We start from the raw sequence: 24,636 nt of genomic DNA, 5'->3' as shown, positions 1-24,636 counted from the left end.
TTCCAAATCTGTACTTTAGTTGTAAAACAACAACTTATGAGGTATTTTTTAATAGCACTTGCTAAGACCTGTCCTTTTTCTCTTATTATTTACTTAAAGTTACGTATCATTTCATTGAATAAGCTTATTGAATGGGACCATAAATAATAATGAAAATAAACTTACTAAAAAACAAATTTTACAGTTCAGATTATGAAACATTTAAAACACTGGAAATCAAAATGTAGTCACTCAGAAACTTAGCCTAGGGATAAACTTACCTGGACATTCTGCCTTCAGACATGTGTACATAAAATATGTTTCTGTCTTTCTTTAATATCTATTTTGCTCAAAGAACAAAATCATCTATCCACCTCCTGTCTGACGTTGAGCCCCGATCTGTGTTCTGAGTCTGGTTATCCTATGTGCTCTGTATGGAGATCTTGGTGTACAAGTATGTATATCCATTTCTTTATGCCAACTTCACAGAATTAAGTACAAAGTATGCATGTATATATTTTTGTGTTTTTCTATTGACACTGGGCAGGTGGCCAGTGACCAGCTTTTCCTATTCTAGTGTCAGCCATCCTTCTACACCCTTCTATACCCTTCCCCCGCACATGCCTGCTACTCTCTCAGGGGTTCCATTAAGGATTTCACCATGGTGATCATTAACTACCACCTAATTGTAAAATTTTTTCATTTGCCCAAAATTGTAACCAAAAAAATGATGTAATTTAAAAGAAATGTACTTTTTCCTCAAGAAAAATAATGGGGGGTGTGGGGGGGAAAGACACTGCACTGTGGGAAATAAAAGGCTGAATCGATTGATTTCAGTTTCCAGGCTATGTCTGCCCTAAATCTATGTATTCTCATAGCCTGCATGTACAAGTTCAGAATGAATGCCTCAGAGCTGCTCAGAAAACGGTTCATGTACAGTGCATTTTAAGCAAGGAAAGCAACCCCAAGCCCACTGTTGCTCAAAGGCAGCAGACAGGCCACTGGAGGATGAGCAAGGGCCCTGGTGATCATTTCTGAGATGGGCTTTCCTGGCTTACTGACAGAACCTTGTTGCCACAGTGGGGCTTTGTCTCTGTACAGCTCCACTTTCATTCAGACCCACTGACGTGAGCCTCCTGTTCTCAATGTCTGCTTGATATCTCGTGGTAATAATGACCAAACAGGACTAAATCTACACCACTGGCTACACTTTCATACCGAAACTCCAGAATTAAACTATCTGATCATGGTCAATAGGTTACTCCGAGAGCCACAAAGCGCAAGGTCTTGCACCTCAATGCTCTTAGATTTGAAGCCAGTCTCTGGACTGGCTTCTGCTCAGATGTAGAAGAGCCCTGACAGTTCAACCCAGGAGAACCCATAATGTCTCGTGGAGCCTCTCAAAATCAACTAGATTAACAGAAGAAAATACTTTCTTTCTAGCAGGTAGGTCCATTTTTTCATAAACCTGAAAACAGGCCCAAAATGACTAAAAGCCACATTTAATAGACCAAAGCCTACGAAAAGTAGATTTGTAGGTACTCAAATTTTATGCTGGCCCTCCTAGGACTTGGCTTGTTTTCTATATTCCCACTGTGTCAAAAGTCAACTATAGCCAAGCATGGCTGCCCACACTTGAGATCCATATACACGTACACACACGCGCTCGCGCGCACACACACACACACACGTTATCAGTAAGTCAACAATTTGCATAAACAACATGAGTCTAGAATATTTGGTTGGAATAAATTTATTTCATCTGTCTGTAAACAAGGTGTTTAATAGTTATGGCATTTTTTTAAATGCATATTAAATCAGATGAGTTAGACTGTATCCCAGATGTAACAAAGTGCAGGGAAAGAAATGGACAAACCAGCAACAAGATCTGTTTTTTAAATCTGTACATTATCCACAAGGCCCAAACAATAGAAGCAGTTACTAGAATATCCCTAAGGTAGTGCCATTCGAAAGAAACCCTTTAATAGGTCAGTTAAAATCCATCTCACAATAGCGACAGTTCATTTGAACAATAGTATGGCACACAGTACATTATGAAAAAAAATCATCACAAGACAGCCAAGTCCACAATGATGCAACTTCATATAAAAACCAAAGCGGCAAATAAAGATTGGTCCTATGAGGAACAAACCGGACGCACTCCAGATGGTTATGTGGGGTACCTAATTCCATAATGGCAACCTTGCTCAGTGTCACTAAAGAGTGGAGCTGGTGTGCAAAGCGGAAGACAGGAACACAAATCTGAGCTATTGCAAAGATGGAGTTCAGAATGATGGGGATTCAGTCGCTATGGTTACTATAAGGTCATGGGAGGAAGTGCCTTTTGCTCTTGTTTTGCAGTTGTGCTCTTCCTGTGTCACCTCCTGTGATACTACAGAATAACTGTCTCAAGTGCACCCACAACACTAAAAGCAAATACTGCAGCTCTCACTCATCAACAAAAGGGGTATTAATTGGCTAAATAAACCAGGCACTGCACAAAAGAGGATGGAAGCAAACCAAATACCTTATTGCGAAGGGAGGGGTTGAGAGAAGAGGAAGGAGTGACGGAAAGATGCATGCACGTTTTCCTCCCAACCATGCCTTACAAAAGGAAGACTAAATGAGCCAAGTAAATGCTCAAAGTGCGGACAAGACGTCGCTCAAATTAGAGATTGTACAACCGGCACCTTGCTTAATATTAACTTATTTTAGTAATCAATATCCCATTAATTGCTAAGACAAAGTGATGCCCAACTTGGCATGCCCCCTCCCCCCAATTTCAAGGTATCATGCAAATCATTATTGTGCTGCAATTATGTTGCCAGGTAAGGGTTGGTTACAAACAGTGGTTAACATACAAATGATCCATTGGGCAAACAGGAATCATGACCTTAGAAAACAGGGAAAGAAAAACCAGCCACCAAGCCTAGTGTGGTAGCAGGTGATGACCTCGGCTAGGTGGACCTTAGAAAACAGGGAAAGAAAAACTAGCCACCAAGCCTAGTGTGGTAGCAGGTGATGACCTCGGCTAGGTGGACGGGGAGAGGCTGCTCACGCACGAGGCTGCCTCGGGGATAAAGCAGTTCACACGCTTTCTTGTTATGTGTGCCTCCCGTGGACACCTTCCTTTCCCATGACTATAACCAATGCTGGAGCACACAAGGAAACAAAACAGAAGTGAGCAGAATTACCAAGGGGGGCGGGCGTGGGGGAGGGTGGGGGGGAGCATAAAGAAAGGCCTTTCCCCACCGACAGAGGGATACAAAGGAGACACAGGTTTACACCCCATCACCCTGCATTGCTAGTAACATTTCCAGAATAAGACTTAAGCTTACAGCTAGGAAAGTGTAAGAGCAATTTCCCCTAATACTTCACAGTCTGCCTAGCAGCTAGAACCCAGAGTCTCTCAAGTACTTTGCCATTGAGTATGCCTTCTTATTCAATCCGCCTCCGTGGACCCCTTCTTTTCCCATTACAAAGACCAAGACTGAAAGAGAAAGGAGAAAGGGGTTTCAAAAAGAGTGTTAATCCAGAAAGTTCACATAGCAGATAGATCCTGATCAGTGAGTTAACAAGTTAGTTTCCCGTGAACTATCAAGCACTAAAGTCAGAATGGAGAGCTCTGAAACCTACAAACAGCCCGAAACTGCAGAGCGGGGTCACCTCGCATTCAGTAGAGCACACCACTGTCCACGCTAGCTGGAGAAAAAGGTGACCACATCTACCATTTTAAGGCAAAAAGGTCTAGCTGATGTGACAAGTTCATATTTGCTCCCAAAAGTACAAGCTTTAAAGAATTTGTTTACAAATTCTCAGATTTTTAACACACTTAGTACAAACTCCACTAAAACATACCAGTGAGAATGTTAAGTGTGAATAAACAAGTAAATACTATTTCCAGAGAAATGTGACAATTTTAAACAGCTAGGAAAACCTAAAGTATAAGTATTTAAGTCTCATCCATACAGATAATCCTCACTTGTTTTTGAGTCTAAAGTCCTGAAACAGCTTTAATGCAATTGGGAGGTCTAGCTCTAGGTACAGGTGCTCTGTCCAATTCCACATTCACTGCCACTAGATGTCAGCAGCACCTGCCGTCTGAAAATCTGTGGCTGAGGCTTCCCTTTTTTCTAGAATAGGTTTTTGAGAGCAGCTCATGCTTACAGTTGTCTACTATTTCAAATCACATCGATCCCCCATAGATAACTGGGGCTCCTCATACCTAGCAGGAGTAGCCTGAAGGTGGTCACAGGGAAGTGGGAACGGTTTAAATTCCTGCTCCAGCTTCAAAGCCTTTGTTCATGGGTAGGCCTGCTCTGACTCCTCAGAAACAGGCTACAGGACCTTCTTTTAAATGACTTACACAGGTTGATATGAATATCGATTACATGTCAGGAAAAAAAAAACCCTCAATCTCAGATTTCTCTTGAAAAAGTGGGAATACTTAATGTTGGCCACAGAATATTTGGACCAAGCATGCACTGACTTCAAACTGGCATCTCTGACATACTGCACCTCTGATCAACTGTCTCTACAACCTGCCCTGATCAACTCTCTTTACAACCCACACCTGATCAACTCTCTGTACAACCTGCCCTCATCAGCTCTCTACAGCCAACACCTGATCAGCTCTACAACCTGCACCTGATCAGCTCTACAACCTGCACCTGATCAGCTCTACAACCTGCCCTCATCAGCTCTCTACAACCTGCACCTGATCAGCTCTACAACCTGCCCTCATCAGCTCTACAACCTGCACCTGATCAGCTCTACAACCTGCACCTGATCAGCTCTACAACCTGCCCTCATCAGCTCTACAACCTGCATCTGATCAGCTCTACAACCCGCACCTGATCAGCTCTACAACCCGCACCTGATCAGCTCTACAACCCGCACCTGATCAGCTCTACAACCTGCACCTGATCAGCTCTACAACCTGCCCCTGATCAGCTCTACAACCAACACCTGATCAGCTCTCTACAACCCGCACCTGATCAGCTCTACAACCCGCACCTGATCAGCTCTACAACCTGCACCTGATCAGCTCTCTACAACCTGCACCTGATCAGCTCTACAACCAACACCTGATCAGCTCTACAACCAACACCTGATCAGCTCTACAACCAACACCTGATCAGCTCTACAACCCACACCTGATCAGCTCTACAACCTGCACCTGATCAGCTCTACAACCAACACCTGATCAGCTCTACAACCAACACCTGATCAGCTCTACAACCTGCACCTGATCAGCTCTACAACCTGCACCTGATCAGCTCTACAACCTGCACCTGATCAGCTCTACAACCCACACCTGATCAGCTCTACAACCCACACCTGATCAGCTCTACAACCTGCACCTGATCAGCTCTCTACAACCCGCACCTGATCAGCTCTCTACAACCCGCACCTGATCAGCTCTACAACCCACACCTGATCAGCTCTACAACCCACACCTGATCAGCTCTACAACCCACACCTGATCAGCTCTACAACCCACACCTCATCAGCTCTACAACCCGCACCTCATCAGCTATACAACCTGCACCTCATCAGCTCTACAACCCACACCTGATCAGCTCTACAACCCACACCTGATCAGCTCTACAACCCACACCTGATCAGCTCTACAACCCACACCTGATCAGCTCTACAACCAACACCTGATCAGCTCTACAACCAACACCTGATCAGCTCTGTACAACCCACACCTAATCAGCTCTACAACCTGCACCTGATCAGCTCTACAACCTGCACCTGATCAGCTCTCTACAACCCACACCTAACCAACTCTCTCTACAACCTGCACCTGATCAGCTCTATCCAACCGGTGTCTGATCAGCTCTACAACTGGCACCTGATCAGCTTTACAGCCTGAGTCTGATCAACTCTAAAACCCCCACTTGATCAACTCTACAACCTGTACCTGATCAACTCTCTACAATCCGCGTCTGATCGGCCCACATCTGATCAGCTCTACAGCCTGAGTCTGATCAACTCTCTACAACCTACACCTGATCAGCTCGCTACACTCCTGATCAGCTCTCCAACCCAAGTCTGATCAGGTCTCCAACCCGCACCTGATCAGCTCCCTCTCCAGCCCGGGTCGGACGCCCGCTCTCCCAGCATGTTCCTGGCGGAGGGGGGCGGTCAGGGATCTTCATTCGAGAGGAGGGGAGGCGCAGGGTCTAAACCCGGGAGGGCCAGGGGCGCTGAGATGCGGCCCGGGAGGACTGTCACCTGCGGCTACTGGACACGGCTTCACCCCACCTGACGCGGGGGTCTCGCGTGGCGCCGGTGAGGAGGAGGAGGAGGAGGAGGCTGGGAAGGAGGAAGAGGAGGAGGAGGCTGGGGAGGAGGAGGAGGAGGCCGGGGAGGAGGAAGAAGAGGCCGGGGAGGAGGAGGAAGAGGAGGCCGGGGAGGAGGAGGAGGAGGAGGAAGAGGCCGGGGAGGAGGAGGAAGAGGAGGAGGAGGAGGAGGAGGAGGCCGGGGAGGAGGAGGAGGAGGAGGCCGGGGAGGAGGAGGAGGAGGAGGAGGAGGAGGCCGGGGAGGAGGAGGAGGAGGAGGAGGAGGCCGGGGAGGAGGAGGAGGAGGAGGAGGAGGCCGGGGAGGAGGAGGAGGAGGAGGAGGAGGCCGGGGAGGAGGAGGAGGAGGAGGAGGAGGCCGGGGAGGAGGGGGGGCGAGCCCTTCCTCGGCGGGGTTGCGCCCCGCCGCCGCCCCCCGCTCACCTCGGCCGGCCCGGCCCACGGCCACGTTGTAGGTGGGCTCGCCGCCCTGGCTCTTGGTCCGGATGTCCATGGTGCAGTCGCCGTCCACGTACAGGCTGTCCCGGATCACCGAGCACTTCTTGGCGCCCAGGGTCAGGCCGTTGGTGAAGAACCCTTCCCGGTCCTTCCCGACGACCACGTCGATCTCCAGCGGCTGGCGCGGGGCGGGGCGGGGGTGCGGGGTCAGGGTCACGGAGGGGGTCCCCGCCCTCCCGCGGCCCGCGCGGACGGAGGAGGAGGAGGAGGGGCGCCGGGCCGCGGGCGCCCCGCTCCCGAGGCGGCGTCGCCCCCACCGGAACTGCCGAGTCATGGCAGGCCCCGCGCCTCCGGCGCCCGCAGCCGCCCGGCGCGGCCCGCACACAAAGGGACGCGGGGTGGGTCCCGGGGCCGCCGCGGGGGGACGGCGCACCCGACTCCGGGGCCGCGCGCGGATGCGGGCCGGGGCGCCGGGCGGGTTCGCCGAACAATGAGCGGCGCCCGGGCCGGGAGAGCGCGGCGGGCGCGCGGAGGCCGCGGGGCGGTGCGGGCCGTGCCGGGCGCCGCGTCCCCGCCACGCCGCGTCCCCGCCACCCCGGCCCGCGGCCGCCCGCGCGCGGACCCTCGGAAGCGCCCGAGGCCGCCCCGCGGCGCAGCGGGGTAACGGGGCGCGGGGGGCCCTCCACGGGGAGAGCCATGGCAGTTCGCCATCTTGTAGAATTAAAGCACGAAAAACCCCGCAAAGCCGGAGCCGGGACGCACGCGTCCACCCCGGGGCCGCGCACGGCGGCCTCGCCGAGTCACCGGGGCCGGGCCGGACCCGCGCCGCCCGCGCGCCCGGCCGGGCCTGCGGGGACCCCGGCCTGGCCATGATGGGGACCCCCGGGGAGGGTGCCCGGCCCGGCCTAGCCGCGGGGACCCGGGCCCTGCCCTGCCCACCCGGCCTGGCCGTGATGGGGACCCCCGGGGAGGGTGCCCGGCCCGGCCTAGCCGCGGGGACCCGGGCCCTGCCCTGCCCACCCGGCCTGGCCGTGATGGGGACCCCCGGGGAGAGTGCCCGGCCCGGCCTAGCCGCGGGGACCCGGCCCGCGCCCCGGCTCACCGTGATGCTCTGGAAGACGCCCCCGGCCGTGGCCGCCCAGACGTATTTGGCGTCGCAGTAGCCGACGATGGCGGCCTCCTGGCAGCAGCCGTCGCACATGAGGTTGTCCACGTAGCTCTGCCAGCCGGCCATCTTCGCCCCTTCGCACTGCGGCGCGGACGGCGAGCGGCGGCGGCGGCGGCGGCGGCGGCAGCGGCGGCGGCGGCGGCGGGCGCGGCGCGGGGCGGGGCGGGGGCGGGAGGAGGCGGCTCTGCGCAGGCCCGGCCGCCCCCTCCGCGGGGCCGCGCGGGGCGGGCGCGGGGCGGGCGCGGGGCGGAGCGCGGGGCGGACAGAGCGGCCGAGGGCGCGGCTGGGCGGCGGCGGCGGGCGCGGGGATCTCCGCGGCGGCGGGGGCGGCGTGCGCGGGCGCGGCGGTGCGGGCGCGCTCCCTCCGCGGCGCCCGGGGGACGCGCCGCGCCCGCTCCTCTGCGCGCTTCTTTGTGGCGGCGCCCGGCGCTCCTGACCCCGTCCTCCCGGAGCCCCCGGGGCCGGGCCGCCGCGGCCCCGCTGTGCGCGTCGCTCGCGGCCGCCGCCTGGGCGCACGCGCGCCCCCGAAGCCGGGCACAGACGTGACCAGGCCGCGCGCCCCCGAAACCGCACACAGAGGTGACCAGGCCGCGCGCCCCCGAAGCCGGGCACAGACGTGACCAGGCCGCGCGCCCCCGAAGCCGGGCACAGACGTGACCAGGCCGCGCGCCCCCGAAGCCGGGCACAGACGTGACCAGGCCGCGCGCCCCCGAAGCCGGGCACAGCCGTGACCAGGCCGCGCGCCCCCGAAGCCGGGCACAGCCGTGACCAGGCCGCGCGCCCCTGACTAAGCCGGGCACAGCCGTGACCAGGCCGCGCGCCCCTGACTAAGCTGGGCACAGCCGTGACCAGGCCGCGCGCCCCCAAAGCCGGGCACAGCCGTGACCAGGCCGCGCGCCCCCAAAGCCGGGCACAGCCGTGACCAGGCCGCGCGCCCCTGACTAGGCCGGGCACAGCCGTGACCAGGCCGCGCGCCCCTGACTAGGCCGGGCACAGACGTGACCAGGCCGCGCGCCCCCGAAGCCGGGCACAGACGTGACCAGGCCGCGCGCCCCCGAAGCCGGGCACAGACGTGACCAGGCCGCGCGCCCCTGACTAGGCCGGGCACAGAGGTGACCAGGCCGCGCGCCCCCGACCGGGCACAGAGGTGACCAGGCCGCGCGCCCCCGACCGGGCACAGAGGTGACCAGGCCGCGCGCCCCCGACCGGGCACAGAGGTGACCAGGCCGCGCGCCCCCGACCGGGCACAGAGGTGACCAGGCCGCGCGGGCCATGTGTTGTGCGTCCCGAGACGCGGCCTGTAAACGGCCCAGGAGGCCCTCACTCCGGTGCGGGCGTGAGTCGCCCCGGTTCGGCGGCCCCGGTGGCGTTCGTGACGCATGGGGTGTTCGAACCCCCGTTGCTCGGACTTCACCGCCTGAGAAGTGAGTGCCTCACGCCTATCACCCCAGCTGCTCCGGAGGCTGAGCCTGAGGATCGCAGTTCGAAGCCAGCCCGGGCAGGAAAGCCCCATCGAAAACCAGCAGCAGAGCTGCGTCAAAAATGGCGGAGCCACTAGCTCTGAGCTCGGACCCGAGTTCAGCCCGGGACCAGTGCAGAAAACAAGAAACTTCATAGTGGCTCCGGAGCATAGGACCCAGGAGAACTGGACAACTTATACCCGGGATTTGTGCTCTTCCTTCATGCATCCTATAATCCAGTAAGTTGAAACCGAGCATAGCGGCGGAGAGCGATCGTGAAGGGTGTTGAAATTAAGTGTTCGCTGTGACAGGCTCTGAAGATTTTATTTCTAGATTTAATTATCCGTCCCTTCAGTCTGTTCTTTTATCGTGTCAGTTGTGAACAGTGAGCACATCCACACAAAAAATACTGGGGAAATGTCATGGTCACCCTAGAGACGGAGCTTGCGGGCTTCTGTCTGCCGCGGGTCCTGCTGTGCCTGGCCCCCTTTTCCCTCTCTCCAGGAAGAGGGTAAGGCCGGTTGGCTAGAATGTTTGAACCACATTAATGAGGCGAATACAGCTACCTGACTTCAGAAACACTGAGAATTCACAACCCAGTATGGCCACCGACCCCCTGGCCTGTGCAAATATTAGTCTTCCACTAGGCATGACCCAAACCAGATGTTTCACATCTAGACTGTTTCTCACGGGCAGTTTCAAGAGAAATATTTTCACTCTTCAAATGCATCCAAACAAAACATTTGGTCCTGAAGCTCTCTATGTTAAGTGAGTGAGCTGTGGCTTCTTATTACAGAAGCAACGGGAATCCAAGACCCACCTCCTCAGCTCTTACCTGCAGGCAGAGCTGTGCTGAACGCCCAAAAGGACAAAATTCTGAACTCTGGTGACTCAGAAATGATTTTCTTTCTTTTTCAAGTTGTATTTATTATTATTATTATTATTATTATTATTATTATTATTATTGCCAGTTCTGGGACTTGAACTCAGGGCCTGGGCGCTGTCCCTGGGCCTCTTGGTGCTCAAGGCTAGCGCTCTACCCTTGAGCCGCAGCGCCACTTCCAGCTTTTTTCTTTTTTCTTATGTGGTGCTGAGCAATCGAACCCAGGGCCTCAGGCATGCAAGGCAAGCGCTCTACCACTGAGCCACCTTCCCGGCCCCTGGGTGTGTCCATTTTGCCCTGTCCATCCACGCGCACAATGTGTAGACCTCCCCTGCCCTGTTCCCCTCCCTCACTCAGCAAGCCGCCTCCGGCCGCCTGCGCAGGTGTCCGGGAAGTGCCGGCCAGTCCGCCCTTCCTCCCTCTCCCCTGTTTCCCTCCCACATCTCAGACAAGCTCTCTTTCACACTCCTGTCCATCTTCTCTTTTTTTGGGGGGGGTAAGTGTATGATGATTGACCACAGAGGTTTCATTGTGACCTGTCACAAACACACAGACAGTATTTTAATCACATTAACCATTTTTAGGACAACACCTGGTGTATGAAAAGTGAGAAATTCTAGTGCCATTTTTGAGAGACCTGCTTGGAGACTCCTCTCAGGCTGATCAATGCTATAAAACCAGAAGTTGCTTTGACAGACTTGGTGCCGGGATGTCATGAAATCGTGGCCTGTAGCCAAGTCCAGCCAACACATGGCACTCTCAAAAGACATGAGATCACCCAGATCTCAACGCGGTTATTGTGATGTTGTACACCAAGACCTTGCATTAATTACACGCCCCCCCATGCCACCCCAAGGTAAGCTTCCCAAAGCTGAAGTCTGCCCTGCTCACTCACTAACCTTGAGCAATCCTGACCTGACCCTGACAGCTTCTTATCCACTCCCGCTCGCCTCTCTCCTCTCCGCCTGCCTTCTTTTGAGCTGGCCAAAGATGTTGAGTGTTCACTTTTGATCCCTTGCTTTGAATCCTTTGCTGCATTTTGTTGTATTCGGTGCCTTGCTTTGCCAAGGATGTAGCTCAGCAGTCTACCCGCACTCTTGTTCTGTTATTGTCCTGTACTTTACATTTGTGTGGATCATAAATGTCACAGCACAATGTTTGCCTGGCTCTCAACTATTCAGAGAGTTCTAGCTCTCCGGTGGCGGCTTCTGTACGTATGTGCATTGGTTGTGTGTGTGTGTGTGTGTGTGTCATGCACTTGGCTGCGATGCAAACACAATTCTTACAGTGAATCGCAAGGAAGTCCAAAAGTCACTGTTCTGGAAGGCACTCTGAAAGACGCAGGCCTCCACGCACCCTTCGCTCCCCTCCCAGTGCCCCTCCTCACTCACGCCGCAGCCAGGGAGGAAGCTGGCTCAGCCTTTCCGAGAGAAGGGCTGCCGGCGTGCCGGTTGCGTGATGAGTTTGGAGGGAGAGCGGGACAGTGTGATAGCACAACAAAGCTTTTTCAGGGAAAGGAACAAGTCTAACAAATACTGCCTCCTTCCTAGCAGAGGCTGGAGCCTGGCTGTGTGCCGCTGCTCGGGATAAAAGACCAGGCCAGGGGAAGCCAGCTGTGCCTCAGTGAGCGGCGGGGCCGGGTGGGCGGGACTGGAGGCTTTGGAGATGTTCAAGGGAGCGCGCCGGCACGGAGCCAGGGGGAGTTCTGAGTGACTGCTCTGGATTTGGCCTGCTGGCTGCAGGCCGTGCACTGGGTCGCGCCGAGGGCCTGGGGTTTCCCCAAGTCCTTTCCGGTTCCCTTGGGATGTTGACCTCCAGGTGTGTGTGGCTCCGGAGAGACGGGTCTGGGTCGGGTGCCTGGCCGGCCGCACCCTGAGCACGCTGACCGTTAGGGAAGGTCGCTGTGCGGGGCGCAGAGGGGTCAGTGTCCTGAGCACGCTGACCGTTAGGGAAGGCCGCTGTGCGGGACGCAGAGGGGTCAGTGTCCTGAGCACGCTGACCGTTAGGGAAGGTCGCTGTGCGGGGTGCAGAGGGGTCAGTGTCCTGAGCACGCTGGCCGTTAGGGAAGGCCGCTGTGCGGGGTGCAGAGGGGTCAGTGTCCTGAGCACGCTGACCGTTAGGGGTTGCTGTGCGGGGTGCAGAGGGGACAGTGTCCTGAGCACGCTGACCGTTAGGGAAGGTCGCTGTGCGGGGCGCAGAGGGGTCAGTGTCCTGAGCACGCTGACCGTTAGGGAAGGTCGCTGTGCGGGGTGCAGAGGGGACAGTGTCCTGAGCACGCTGGCCGTTAGGGAAGGTCGCTGTGCGGGGCGCAGAGGGGACAGCGCCCTGAGCACGCTGACCGTTAGGGAAGGTCGCTGTGCGGGGCGCAGAGGGGTCAGTGTCCTGAGCACGCTGGCCGTTAGGGAAGGTCGCTGTGCGGGGCGCAGAGGGGTCAGTGTCCTGAGCACGCTGACCGTTAGGGAAGGTCGCTGTGCGGGGCGCAGAGGGGACAGTGTCCTGAGCACGCTGGCCGTTAGGGAAGGTCGCTGTGCGGGGCGCAGAGGGGTCAACTGGGGACTCGCCGGACGCCAGGCAGGAGGTGACCTCGTCCGTGCAAGTGCTCACCCTCCATTGAAAAGGAAGAACTCAGTAGCTCGTGGAGTTTGAAATGGCTGGTCTGTTATCTGTTCAATATCTTTCCACGGCCTTTCACCCCAGAAAGACCGTCCTGGGACTGTGTCGGTTTTGAACTCGGGGCCTCACAGTTGCTAGGCTGGTGCTTGAGCCACGTGAGCCGCTCCGCCAGCCCTGTTGGCTGGTTATTTTTGAGGCAGGGCCTTGCCTCCTGAGCTGTGACTTTTGGGCTAGTTGGACGCTCCCGAGGGGTCTGCTTGTCGGCTTCCTGCCCTTCCTTCGAATGTGAGTTTGGGACCCAGCACTGAGAGGCGGTCCGACCACTGCACTTGTGTGTCCTGGGAGGCCAGGCGGTGCGCGGAAGGCCTGGCATGCTTCACCCTGGAAGCAGCTGCTCCAGGACCCCAGCCTGCACAGTGAGCGCTCACCCACTCTGCTGACCCGGGACCTCAGCAGCTGCGGTGTGGTGCCCAGCAGACCCAAGGGACAGGATCAGGGCACAGTACAGTGTAGCCGCAGAAAGGACTGGGTACGTTTTTGTAAATCAAAACAAACCCCAGAATTCTATTAAAATAGGGCATTTTCTGAACACTTGGCTACTTATTAGAAGGTTCCATGGCTCGATTTGATTGTCTAGAACGTACTTCAACTAAAGGCAGGAGGGGTCACTTTTGATGAAAAAAGTCTACCACCGAATCCTCTGAAAATCCATTCGTGACCGTGGGCGGGGCTACCGAGCCCGAGTCCAGAGCTGGCACGGGCGTGGGGCTGCAAGAGGATTTTGAGGAGCCAAATTGTCATCCTCCGCCTCCTTTGTCTTGTTTCAATTAGCTGCACGTGCAGAAGTGTTTTCCTGTGTAATTGCCCCTGGGATGGAGTAATTACCCCGAAAGTGGATGATGGCTGCCCCAATGGCCAAGAGATGGGAAACAAACACAAGCCACGCCGGCCGGCCCGGCTCCCAGAGCCCGCGTTTGTGCTTGGAAGCCAGCCTTGGCCTCTGCATCCGCCCTGGCTCTTCACACTTCCAGGGGACCCGGGGAGGTGCGGGGAAAGAACCAGCGAAGAGTCCTGTTTTAGGGTTTGCTCGTTTACAAACTAGAAAACAGAGTAAGTTAAGTTACCATTATATTTCGGGGGGGTGGGGGGGAGAGCTTCAGACAGTTGAATAGATCCTGAGGGAACACAGGGCCACAGAAATAATAATGAAGGGGTGTGTCAATTGGCTCGAATCGAGTCACAGAATAATGGGGACGCCGGTGACAGGACCGTGCCCATCAACGTGTTCCCAGAGGGTCAGGTGGCTGTGGTGGGCACGGTGCCCGGCTCGGGCCGTCTCCGCGGCCGAGCCTTTCCCGCTCCTCCCGCCCCAGGTCACACCGGCCGTGCCTGTGGTCTGCCCTGAGGTCACAGACCCACCTGTGAAAGGAGGTACGCTTTCCCTGCTGTGGACATCAAGGCCGAAGCTACAGCTCCTTCTGCCTTCTTTTTTCCCCCCTCTATTTTAAAAAGTAGTTACTGAGTTTGGAGGAAAGGTGGGTGGCGAAGGGGGCGGGGCTCATTTACCGACAGGAAACAATTAGGACAACACTTTGGGCTGGGTGTATTTAAAAAAAACCCAAAGTGATGGGCTGGGAAGGTGGCTCAGTGGTAGAGCGCTTGCCTTGCATGCATGAGGCCCTGGGTTCGATTCCTCAGCACCACATGAGCAGAAAATTTTTTTTTAAAAAGCCGGAAGTGGCGCTGTGGCTTAAGTGGTAGAGAGCTAGCCTTGAGCTGAAGAGCTGAGGGACAGCGCCCAGGCCCAGAGTTCAGGCCCCACGACTGGACCCAAGAAAAAACCCAAGGTGGACCCGGCCGCAAAGCTCCTACGGCAGCCTTTGCAGGCCCGAGCTTTGGAGATCTCATCGCTGCTCCCTCCCCCAGGCTGGGGAGGAGATGATACCTTCCACTCCGTCCATTGCCGGGGGGCATGGTCCCCTCCTTCTTGGCTGCGGGCAGCCCTCAACCAGCCAGAAGATTTACGTGCAGGTTAAAGGAGATGTGGTGGGGAATGAGGCAGGGCCAGAGGTGACACATTGCCTTTGCGGAGACTGGGAGGGGACGCGTGAAGAAGAGATGTGTGCAGGGATATTTGAGAGGGCCGGGCCGACTGCCGCTCGGGTAGAGGGGAGGCGAGGTCGTCCGGAGCCCTTGTCCATGCTCACCAGGACAGGGGCCCTGTGTGACCCCAGGCTAAAAGAAGCCGCATGACCGGCCGTGGACGGAATGTCCTGGGCCCGGCGGCAGGCAGCTCGGCCCGGCTCTGCTGCCTTGTGCTCTGGCCTGCGGCGGAGGCTGGGCCGGGCCCCCCTGGGCCATCCCGCCCTGGCCTGCGGAGGGGGGATGGACGTGGGCTGGACGGACCTGTCTGCGGGGAGCTAAAGTTAATGCAAGCTGGTAACAAATGCTTCAATTCCCCGCATAGGCTTCCGACTCCTGCATTATTGGGAGACATGGAGCATTAGCCAAAAATCAAATTAAAACGTCAGTGATTGACACAGGAGTCTAGACATAGGGACACCACAGCGGGGGGGGGGGGGCAGAGGGGAGGCAGGTCTTTGGCGTGGGGCAGCCTCGAGGAGCCCGGGGAGATGAGATTTAAGAGAAGAGACACGGCACAAGAAGACCAAACGTGGGAAGCACAGAAACAGACGCGCCCACCTCCGGAGGCCAGATTTCACGTCCTAAGATGACAAACTGCCAACGGGCGCGACAGAACTTCCTGGGCGCACGGGCCCTGGATCCCTGCATGTTCCCTTTGCGTTCCCTGCTGCACTCTGCTACGCAGAGGGCTGTGCCAAGCTTGCCAGGCTGATCCAAGGTTGGCTTGTGCCAGAACGAGGGCTTTCCATTTGCCAGGACCGGTGGAAGCCCCCAGAACACGTCCCGCCATGGCTAGAGCTGGGCCTCTGCCTCTGGAGGTCAGATTGCTGCCCGGGTCAGTGGCCGGGGGGCTTCCTCGTCCGGTGGCCAGTACCGAGTGTCCGGGCTCCGTCTTCCCTCTGGAGGTCAGATTGCTGCCCGGGTCAGTGGCCGGGGGGCTTCCTCGTCCGGTGGCCAGTACCGAGTGTCCGGGCTCCGTCTTCCCTCCGTCAGTCGCGGAGACCTGGGCGTCCTGTCTGACGTTGGTCCTGGGCGCTTACTCCTCGAACTCGGCGGTGCTTTGCCGTGACTGTCTGCGTCAACTCTGCCCGTCTGTTTTTTCAGTTAGAAGCGCGAGGATCCAGGAGGCTCGGAGTGTTCTCTGAAGCCAAACAGCTGTGGAGGAGCAGGTCTGGGGTAGGGGGCTCAGGACGTGGTCCGCTCCTCCATCCGGCCCTCCTCCAGCTCCCTCTCTCCCCACCTCTCCCCGGCGGCGTGACCTCCACCGCCGTCTTCTTACACGGGCCTTCACAAAGCCACCGCCACCGCTGCGGCCTGGCTTATCTGAAATGACCTCCTTGTCTACGCATCTCCTACGCACACCCGCTCCCGGGAGAGCCGCCTCATTCCCTGCTGTCCTGCTTCTGGAATGGTCCGTGGTCCAGGGGGTGCTGAAGGCCCACAGGGAGAGAGGGTGCAGAGCACTCCTCTGATTGTGTTGGACTCCGGCTGTAATGGAGCAGGTTGACGGAGCGTGCTCTATCCTCAAACATGGTGTTAGGGCTCTTACAGAAACCTGAGTGTAGGTTTAATTATCCTTGTTTTATTGACGCAAAAGTTGAGAGCTCAAAGAACTCCAGTGGCCCACGCAGGAGACTGAGAGGCCTTCAAAGCCCCGCGGACCTGACTTGAAAGTAACCATACCTAAGACTCGCCACGTGTGTCCAATAGCAAGGCAACATCAGAAAGTACACCTACGGAACACTTAGCAGGTCGCAAGAACCCAGAACAGGCTCTGCTTTCTGAATGATGCAGCGGGCAGCTGGGGGCTGCTCCCGGCTGCCCTGATCAGCCCCAGAGCCGCAGCGGGCGCCGGGGAGCCCCGCAGCCCTCCACGCCCACCTCCCACCTCCCCTGATCAGCCCCAGAGCCGCAGCGGGCGCTGGGGAGCCCCGCAGCCCTCCACGCCCACCTCCCGCCTCCCCTGATCAGCCCCAGAGCCGCAGCGGGCGCTGGGGAGCCCCGCAGCCCTCCACGCCCACCTCCCGCCTCGCGGCGGCGCTCCGGCCCATTTCCCCTTTGCGGTTGTGGGTGGGTGATGGCGCAGGCTTCTTCAGAACGCTTGTCTCCAGCACCTGTGCTGGTCATCTCCCCGCCCGCGGCCTCCCCTCGCTTGGCCGCTCTGCCTTCCTCTCAGCGCGGCCCTCTAAGGGGCACTGGGCTTCTTTCCCCGAGGCTGGAGTTGTGCTGACTGCATCCGAAACAGCAGCCCAGACGACCATCTTGAATACAGGAAGCTCTGTGCCTGGGCAAGTGTCCTCTCTGCCTCTCCACGAGGCCGCGGCCCAGGCTGGTGCCACCCGCAGCTGGGAGCCCGGGATTCCGTGGTGCCATCCACTTCTGGCGTTGGTCTGGGCTGGGCGCAGCAGGAGAGGCTGTCTCTGAACGCTGTCTCCTTCCATGAGGGCCAGCTCCAGCACAGCCTCCAGAGCCGCCTCGGGCTCCAGCGCCGCAGCCTCCTGAGCCACCTCGGGCTCCACCACAGCCTCCTGAGCCTCCTCGGACTCCAACGCTGCAGCCTCCTGAGCCGCCTCGGGCTCCAACGCCGCAGCCTCCTGAGCTGCCTCGGGCTCCAGCGCTGGCCTCCTGAGCTGCCTCGGGCTCCAGCGCCGCAGCTGGAGATTCTGTCCAGAATCTCCCAGCTCTTGTCTGGCGGCACCGCTGGTTGTCTAGCTTTCCATTCAGCAGAGGGCTGGCCTGATGGCAGCAGCTGAGCACACGCCGTTTTAAATCAGCTTCTCTATTGGAACGACAATGGGATGAGGACCGGGAGCGTCCCGCGGGGTGTGCCGCGGGGTGTGCCGGGCTGTCCCGCGGGGTGTGCCGGGGTGTGCCGGGGTGTGCCGCGGTGTGTGCCGGGGTGTGCCGGGGTGTGCCGCGGGGTGTGCCGCGGGGTGTGCTGTCTGGCCGGCCGGCTCTGGGGTGGAGGAAGCAGGTTGGAGGCCGCCCGTCGTCCCTCGGCCCGCCTGCTCACGCCCGCTGCTCTCCACCCTCCCTGCACACCGCGGGGCTCACCACGGCTCGCGGCTCACCACGGCTCGGGGCTCACCACGGCTCGGGGCTCACCACGGCTCGCGGCTCACCACGGCTCGCGGCTCACCACGGCTCGGGGCTCACCACGGCTCGGGGCTCACCACGGCTCGCGGCTCACCACGGCTCGGGGCTCACCACGGCTCGCGGCTCACCACGGCTCGGGGCTCACCACGGCTCGCGGCTCACCACGGCGCGCGGCTCATGTCACCTCAGACGTCCCGGGACCTGCCTGGAAAGAGGGGGCACGTGGTCACCGCTAGCTGGGACGAACGTGAAAAGGGCTCCTTGCGGCGCGGTGCCCAGGCTTGTGGAGCTCAGTCGCAGCGCAGGATCCCAGGCTGAACGGAGGCTCAGAGGAGAGGGAGAGATCGGCACCCCCTCCCCGGGCAGAGTTGTGCAGACGGGGCCGGCCCCCAGGGAAGGGGATGGGGTGGGTGGGGGCGGTGAGAAATAAAGGGGTTCTGGACTTTGTCTCAAGGATACTTCGAAGCTGTGCGAATTTGGGGTGAGGGAGTTAGGGTTGCGGTCCTGGAAGAAGTTAGATTAAGTAATCAAGGACATGGTTGGAGCAAGAAAAGCATCACAACGTCTTCATGTGTGGCACAGGCCAGATGCTGCGCAGCCGCCTCCCGTCCGCGGCTGCTGGGGCTGTCTGGCCCCGCTGTAGATGCGTGGCTGGGTGTGTGTGGACAGTCTTGCAACCACCCACGACGAAGACACAGAGAGGTTCTGTCGCCCTTGCTACATTTCCATCTGCTCTGCTCAGCCCAACCTTGCAACCACTGATTTGACTTTTGTCCCTCTAGCTTTGCCGTGTGTGTGTGTGTGTCTGTGTGTGTGTGCATGCGCCAGTCCTGGGACTTGAACTCAGGGCCTAAGCACTGTCCCTAAGCTTTTGTGCTCAAGGCTCATGCTCTACCACTTGAGCACAGCTCCACTTCCAGCTTTTTGGTGGTTCATTGAAGATGAGTCTCTAAGACTTTCCTGCCTGGGCTGGCTTGACACCTCGATCCTCAGGTCTCAGCCTCCTGAGTAGCCGGGATGACGGGTGTGAGCCTCCGGCGCCCAGCCAGCTTTGTCTTTTTGAGAAGGTCCCAGGACTGGAGTCAGGCGGTGTGTGACCCTGTGACTCGGCCTGCTCGCCCGGGGCTTTGCAGGCATCAGCAAGTTGTCTCTCTCTATTGCTGAATGGAGCTTTATCATCGCGTCCCTCTCCCCCTCCAGCTGTAGCCTCTGTGAATGCCAGGGTCAGCCAAGGGAACCCGGGCCCCGCATCCCTGCTCCCCGGGGTCTCCAAGGGCCCTCTGAGGCCCCTGCGGGGTGGCGGGGGCCGGGGAGCGGCAGGCAGCGGGAGCCCCGGATGCTCGCGGCCCCGTAACCAGGCCGTGTGGGAGTGCCAGCTCTCCTCGCCGGGCACTGTCATGGAAACTTGCTGAGGTGGCGTCCCTGTGCAGGGGTGGGGTCGTGCTAGTCCCCCAGGGGCCAGCAGGCGACCGCGGCTGCGAGTCAGAGGCAGACGCGGACCCCCCGGCACCCCAGGCCTCAGCCACACAGGGGCACAGCACAAAATTCAAAAAGCACTAACACAAAGGCAGGTGGATTTCCTCCTCTTCTTGGCCACTTTGTCATTGTGCTGCGGTGGCCACGGTCACCTCTAACATCAGAAACCAGAGCAGGCCGCCAGCTTGCGGTCCTGAGGTCTCCGGGCATGGGCCGGCCTTGGTCTATCAATTGCCCGCGTGCCCTTTCCATTCCAGGAGGGAGCTCTGAGGGGAAGACCCCAGCAGTGGAGCCACAGGCCAGGGGCACAGGCCTGCCTGCCCCAGCCCGTCCAGCTCCCGCAGCCCCACCGCCACCGAAGGAGGCGTGGGTGGCACCGGCCGCGCAGCCAGGGTAGGCCCTGTAGAAGTCTGGTGCTTTATGACTTCCATCCAGCCTGCGGATTTCCTGCTGTGCGTTCTTACGACAGTGTTCTTTAGCTCCTCATCTGTGCTATGATAAATGACAATATACTTTCCCACTGAAGTTACTCACGCCTTTAATCCATGGATCATAAAAGTAATGGCATCTCCCTCGGGACCAGGTTGTAATAGCTATGTGACATTTGTGTAATTCTTTTTCTGTTTTTATGCTCATCTTGGGGCTTGAACTCAGGGCCTGGGTGCTGTCCTGGAGCTTTTTTTTTGCTCAAGGCTAGCGCTCTATCACTTGAGCCGCGGCTCCATTGTCAGCTTTCTAGTGGTTAATTGAAGCTAGGTGTCTCACAGACTTTCTTTGAACCGTGATGCTCAGATCTCAGCCTCCTGAGTAGCTGGGATGACAGGTGTGAGCCACTGCACCCGACTATTCAGATGAGGGCCGTGTGGTTTAGAGAGGTTGAGATCTCTAACATGGCAGCTGCAGTTTGAACCCAGACCTGCAAGTCCTAGTGTGAATAACGCACCAAAGTCCTGTTCACCAAACCGCAACAGAATCCACTGCGGCCGACCGTGATTATTAGGAAGACATTTCATTTTGTAATGCCGTTGTGTAAAAAAACAGCTCCAGATGTTATTTGGGACCAAATAAGAGACTATGAGGAAGATAAACATCCAGTTTTCTTGACTTGTTTCAAAATAATTACTTGAAGATAACATCAGCTGGGCCTTGGTTTATCCCTTGACATTTTGTCGGCGTCTCTGACTGCAGCTCCTCCCTTGGACCCCAGGCCAGGGCACCCCCCCATCACCCATCTCCCGATTCCCCTGCCAGGCATTACCCGCCTTCCTGTCAGTCAGAGAGACCCCTCTGTCCTTCATGCACGCAGCCTTTCCTCCTGACCCTCAACCACGGGACTTTTGCGGCCCACCTTTGCCCATCAGAAGTTTTGCTTCTAGAACATTCCTGTGCAGTTTTCCCGCCACCTCCCCACGCACCCCTTCTCCCCTCCCTGTGTTGGAGGTAGCTGCCGGATCCTTACTATCTGCCGCCATTTCTCTCCATCTCCACTTTCTTCTCTCCTTGTGTTCTACTCAGAGTTCATTTCCTGGATTTTACTTCTCTACCGTCCTCGACCCTTCACCCCTTCCTCGATGAAATGTTTGCTTTGACAGTGTTCATTGTGATTTGCATGAGTGCTTCCTTCTTATTCGGTGTTATCTTTTTTCCTGGCTTTGACTTGTTTGACAAGTGCAACCGCTTCTCTTTTCTCCCAGAAGCCGTGGATTCCAGTAGTTCCAGTGCTTCCTTCTGCTCTTCTCTTCATCTTCCGTCCGTTTGTCTGCATTCCTTGAGCCTGCATGTCTGTTTGCAGGCGGCTTCCCTTCTCACTGGAAGTGTCTAATGCCGGTGAATCTGGACCTCGGTTCGTGTTCTCCTGGGGAGAAGCAGCCCTGTAGTAAGCCTCACCTGGGCTGCTCTATAGAACGGTCAAGAAGAAAAAGGGCAACTTTTATTTTTGTAATGTCCTGAAATGATTTCCAAGGAGAAAGCCCCCGTTCCACAGCAAAGACTCGCGAATAGCTGAGTTTTGCTCAGGCTGGGCTGTGGAGATGACCGTGCACTTTGTAAGTTCCATTTCTTCTTTGCCTTGGCCATCTTACACACGGTAGCCCTCAAAAAAGCCTTGTGTGCCCAGACTTTCATGACCCCCAATAATTAAAACTACAGTTAAGCACAAACCACGCAAATAAGAACGAATCCTTCACGGCTGCTTTTTGTGTCTTGTTAGCAGAAAGTTCCCCGAGTACCAGATACATGACTAGGAAGGTTTTCCGGTGACATTGAGCTCTGAGGCCCCCAGGGGCACGAGACATGCACCCGTCACCAAAGCCTCGCTACCTCGCTTCCGTGTGCAGCGTTTGCCACAAAACCCCACGTCGCCGCGGCCTCACCAAGTCACAGCTTGTTTCCCCTTTCCTGTTTTTGCATCCTTGTTTCCTGATGACCCCAATACCTAAAAGCTGTGAGTTATTTGGGGGAAGGAAGCAGAGCCCCACGCCATGTCCACCTGCGTCTGAGCGGGCCTGGGAACGACTCAGCTGTTTTGTTTCGTTAGTTCAGCTTGACGCTATGCCCGGTGGGGTCATGGCGGACAGTCTCCCTGGCCTGGATGCTTCCCTGTATCTTAGAAAGGGGTTGAGGGCTGCAATTTCAACTGTAAGATGTAATTTGAAGATTAGAATGGAGAAGGAACGGCCAGGAGAGAAATGGCGGGAACACGCGCGGTGAGCGAGCCGGGAGCCGGAGTGGTCTCGCTCGGCGGCAGGCCGGCCCGGAGCTGCGGCTCCCAGACCCGAGGTGGGCTCCACGTCCTGGATGGGCGGGCGCAGCCTGGCTGTGTGGGCTGAGAACCCCACCTTTCCCCGTGCCCCGGTGCTTCTGTGAGGGTCAAGAGCCAGGCTCGGGTTCCAGCTCCCAGGGAGGTGCTCCGGGGAGGCTGGGACGAGGAGGCCCCGGGGCTCTGTACCCACGGCCGAGACCGGAGAGCACCGGAGAGGAGCCGGAGCACAGGGGCCACGTGCTCAGGCCGGCTGCAGGGGTGTGGGAGGGAGCTGCTGTGTGTGCTGGGGGGGGAGGGGGAGGGAGCTGCTGTGTGTGCTGGGGGGAGGGGGAGGGAGCTGCTGTGTGTGCTGGGGGGAGGGGGAGGGGGAGGGAGCTGCTGTGTGTGCTGGGGGGAGGGGGAGGGGGAGGGAGCTGCTGTGTGTGCTGGAGGAGGGGGAGGGGGAGGGAGCTGCTGTGTGTGCTGGGGGGAGGGGGAGGGAGCTGCTGTGTGTGCTGGGGGGGAGGGGGAGGGGGAGGGAGCTGCTGTGTGTGCTGGGGGGGAGGGGGAGGGAGCTGCTGTGTGTGCTGGGGGGGAGGGGGAGGGGGAGGGAGCTGCTGTGTGTGCTGGGGGGAGGGGGAGGGAGCTGCTGTGTGTGCTGGGGGGAGGGGGAGGGAGCTGCTGTGTGTGCTGGGGGGGGAGGGGGAGGGGGAGGGAGCTGCTGTGTGTGCTGGGGGGAGGGGGAGGGAGCTGCTGTGTGTGCTGGGGGGAGGGGGAGGGAGCTGCTGTGTGTGCTGGGGGGGGAGGGGGAGGGGGAGGGAGCTGCTGTGTGTGCTGGAGGAGGGGGAGGGAGCTGCTGTGTGTGCTGGGGGGGAGGGGGAGGGAGCTGCTGTGTGTGCTGGGGGGGAGGGGGAGGGAGCTGCTGTGTGTGCTGGGGGAGGGGGAGGGAGCTGCTGTGTGTGCTGGGGGGAGGGGGAGGGGGAGGGAGCTGCTGTGTGTGCTGGGGGGAGGGGGAGGGGGAGCTGAGGGTGTGTGTGTGGTGTGTGTGTGCATGTGCGTGTGTGTGGTGTGTGTGCGTGCGTGTGGTGTGTGTGTGTGATGCGTGTGCGTGTCTGTGTGCACACGCATGTGCAGGGGTGAGGAGGCCGTGTGGAAGGGGCTGGTAGGGCCCTGCGGGGACAGACCCCGCCACCCGCCCTCCATGCCTGACCCCAAAGCTGCGGGGAGCCACCTCGGGTCCGGAGTCGCAGGCCGCTTCCCCTCCTTGCCAATGGCGTGAGTCTCGCTGTGGACCCCGGGGGGCCGTGGTACAGCCGCCCCATCTGGCGGCCCCCACGTTAAACCGCCGCTCTTGCCGAGTCGATGCTGGGCGTTCAAAATCTACCCAAGTTGCTTGCGTCCTCCAGGCCTTCGCGTCTCGCGTGGCTCCGGCCCGGGCGGCCTAGGGCCGGCGTAAGGCGAGGAGGGCGCGTGCACACGGGCGAGCCCCCCGCGGGAGGAGTGTCCATCTTCCAGCTGCCCCGGAGGCCGCGTCTGAACTCCGCCTCGTTTTGAGTGGCGCAAGTGTCCTGGCGCGTCTGTGTCGGGTCGGTGGAGCCCAGGCTCTCGGGCAGCATGGACCCGACCCGCACTGCTGACCCACACCCTCCTTGGCCTCCAGACACGGAGCGAGCCGTGACCCCGCCCCACCCCACCCCACTGTCCGCGCTGGAGGACAGAGAAACACAAGAGCAACTCGTTCTTGGCACAAGATGAAAGCAAAGAGGAAGCGGCGAGGCGCTGACGCAGCCAGCGCTCAGAGCTTCGTGTCCTAGATGGCTCGGGGCGGGCTTTGCACGGCTGGGTTCGTTTCTTCATATTTGCATTTTGGACAGATATTACAAGCACACAGAGAAGTAATGAGGAGCACTAAAGCACACGCATTGCACAGTGTGTTCCCCACCTCTCCCAGTCAGCGTCCTGGCAGAACGCAAAACGCCACCTCCAGAAGGTTCTCGTTAAGAGCCCTCAGTGAAAGGACTGCTGGTGGAAGAGTAGGCGTCTGTGTGGAGGGGCCCTGCGAGCGCAGGGGCCGGAGCCCAGGGCCGCGCAGGGCTTACCCACGGTCAGGGCCACCGTACCAAAGCAGGGGAGGGCAGGGCCTCCCAGCAGTCAGACCCTGGAGCCAGGGGATGGAGGCCCAGGAGCAGAGAGGGTAGAGGCCGAGGAGGAGGAGAGAGGGTGGAGGCTGAGGAGGAGAGAGGGTGGAGGCCGAGGAGGAGAGAGGGTAGAGGCCGAGGAGGAGGAGAGAGGGTGGAGGCTGAGGAGGAGGAGAGAGGGTGGAGGCTGAG

The 24,636-nt window shown here is 58.3% G+C and overlaps 1 protein-coding gene across 1 annotated transcript; it reads right to left on the bottom strand.

Moving 5' to 3' along the window:
- Window positions 1–1,716: 1,716 nt before the first annotated feature.
- Window positions 1,717–8,004, bottom strand: LOC138804496 (profilin-2). The gene is made up of 3 exons (XM_069988782.1): window positions 7,828–8,004; window positions 6,711–6,903; window positions 1,717–3,469 (listed from the first exon to the last, which is right to left on the bottom strand). Exons 1-3 carry the CDS (start codon window positions 7,957–7,959, stop codon window positions 3,372–3,374), a joined length of 423 nt encoding a protein of 140 aa, XP_069844883.1. The 5' UTR covers window positions 7,960–8,004; the 3' UTR covers window positions 1,717–3,371.
- Between the last annotated feature and the right edge of the window lie 16,632 nt (window positions 8,005–24,636).

The sequence above is a fragment of the Dipodomys merriami genome, unplaced genomic scaffold (genome assembly GCF_024711535.1).
Source record: "Dipodomys merriami isolate MVZ:Mamm:240054 unplaced genomic scaffold, mDipMer1.0.p SCAF_367, whole genome shotgun sequence".
NCBI lineage: Eukaryota > Metazoa > Chordata > Mammalia > Rodentia > Heteromyidae > Dipodomys > Dipodomys merriami.
This window is presented reverse-complemented; position numbering and strand designations above follow the sequence as displayed.

Bases quoted from the DNA above. Each gene is read 5' to 3' on its own strand.
- LOC138804496 (XM_069988782.1), bottom strand. From the start codon at position 7,959: ATGGCCGGCTGGCAGAGCTACGTGGACAACCTCATGTGCGACGGCTGC. The intron at 6,904-7,827 runs GTGAGCCGGGGC...GCCCCGCGCCAG, and splicing joins GCGTCTTCCAGAGCATCACG to CCGCTGGAGATCGACGTGGT. The intron at 3,470-6,710 runs GTGAGCGGGGGG...TTTCTCTTTCAG, and splicing joins CGTGGGCCGGGCCGGCCGAG to TCTTGGTCTTTGTAATGGGA.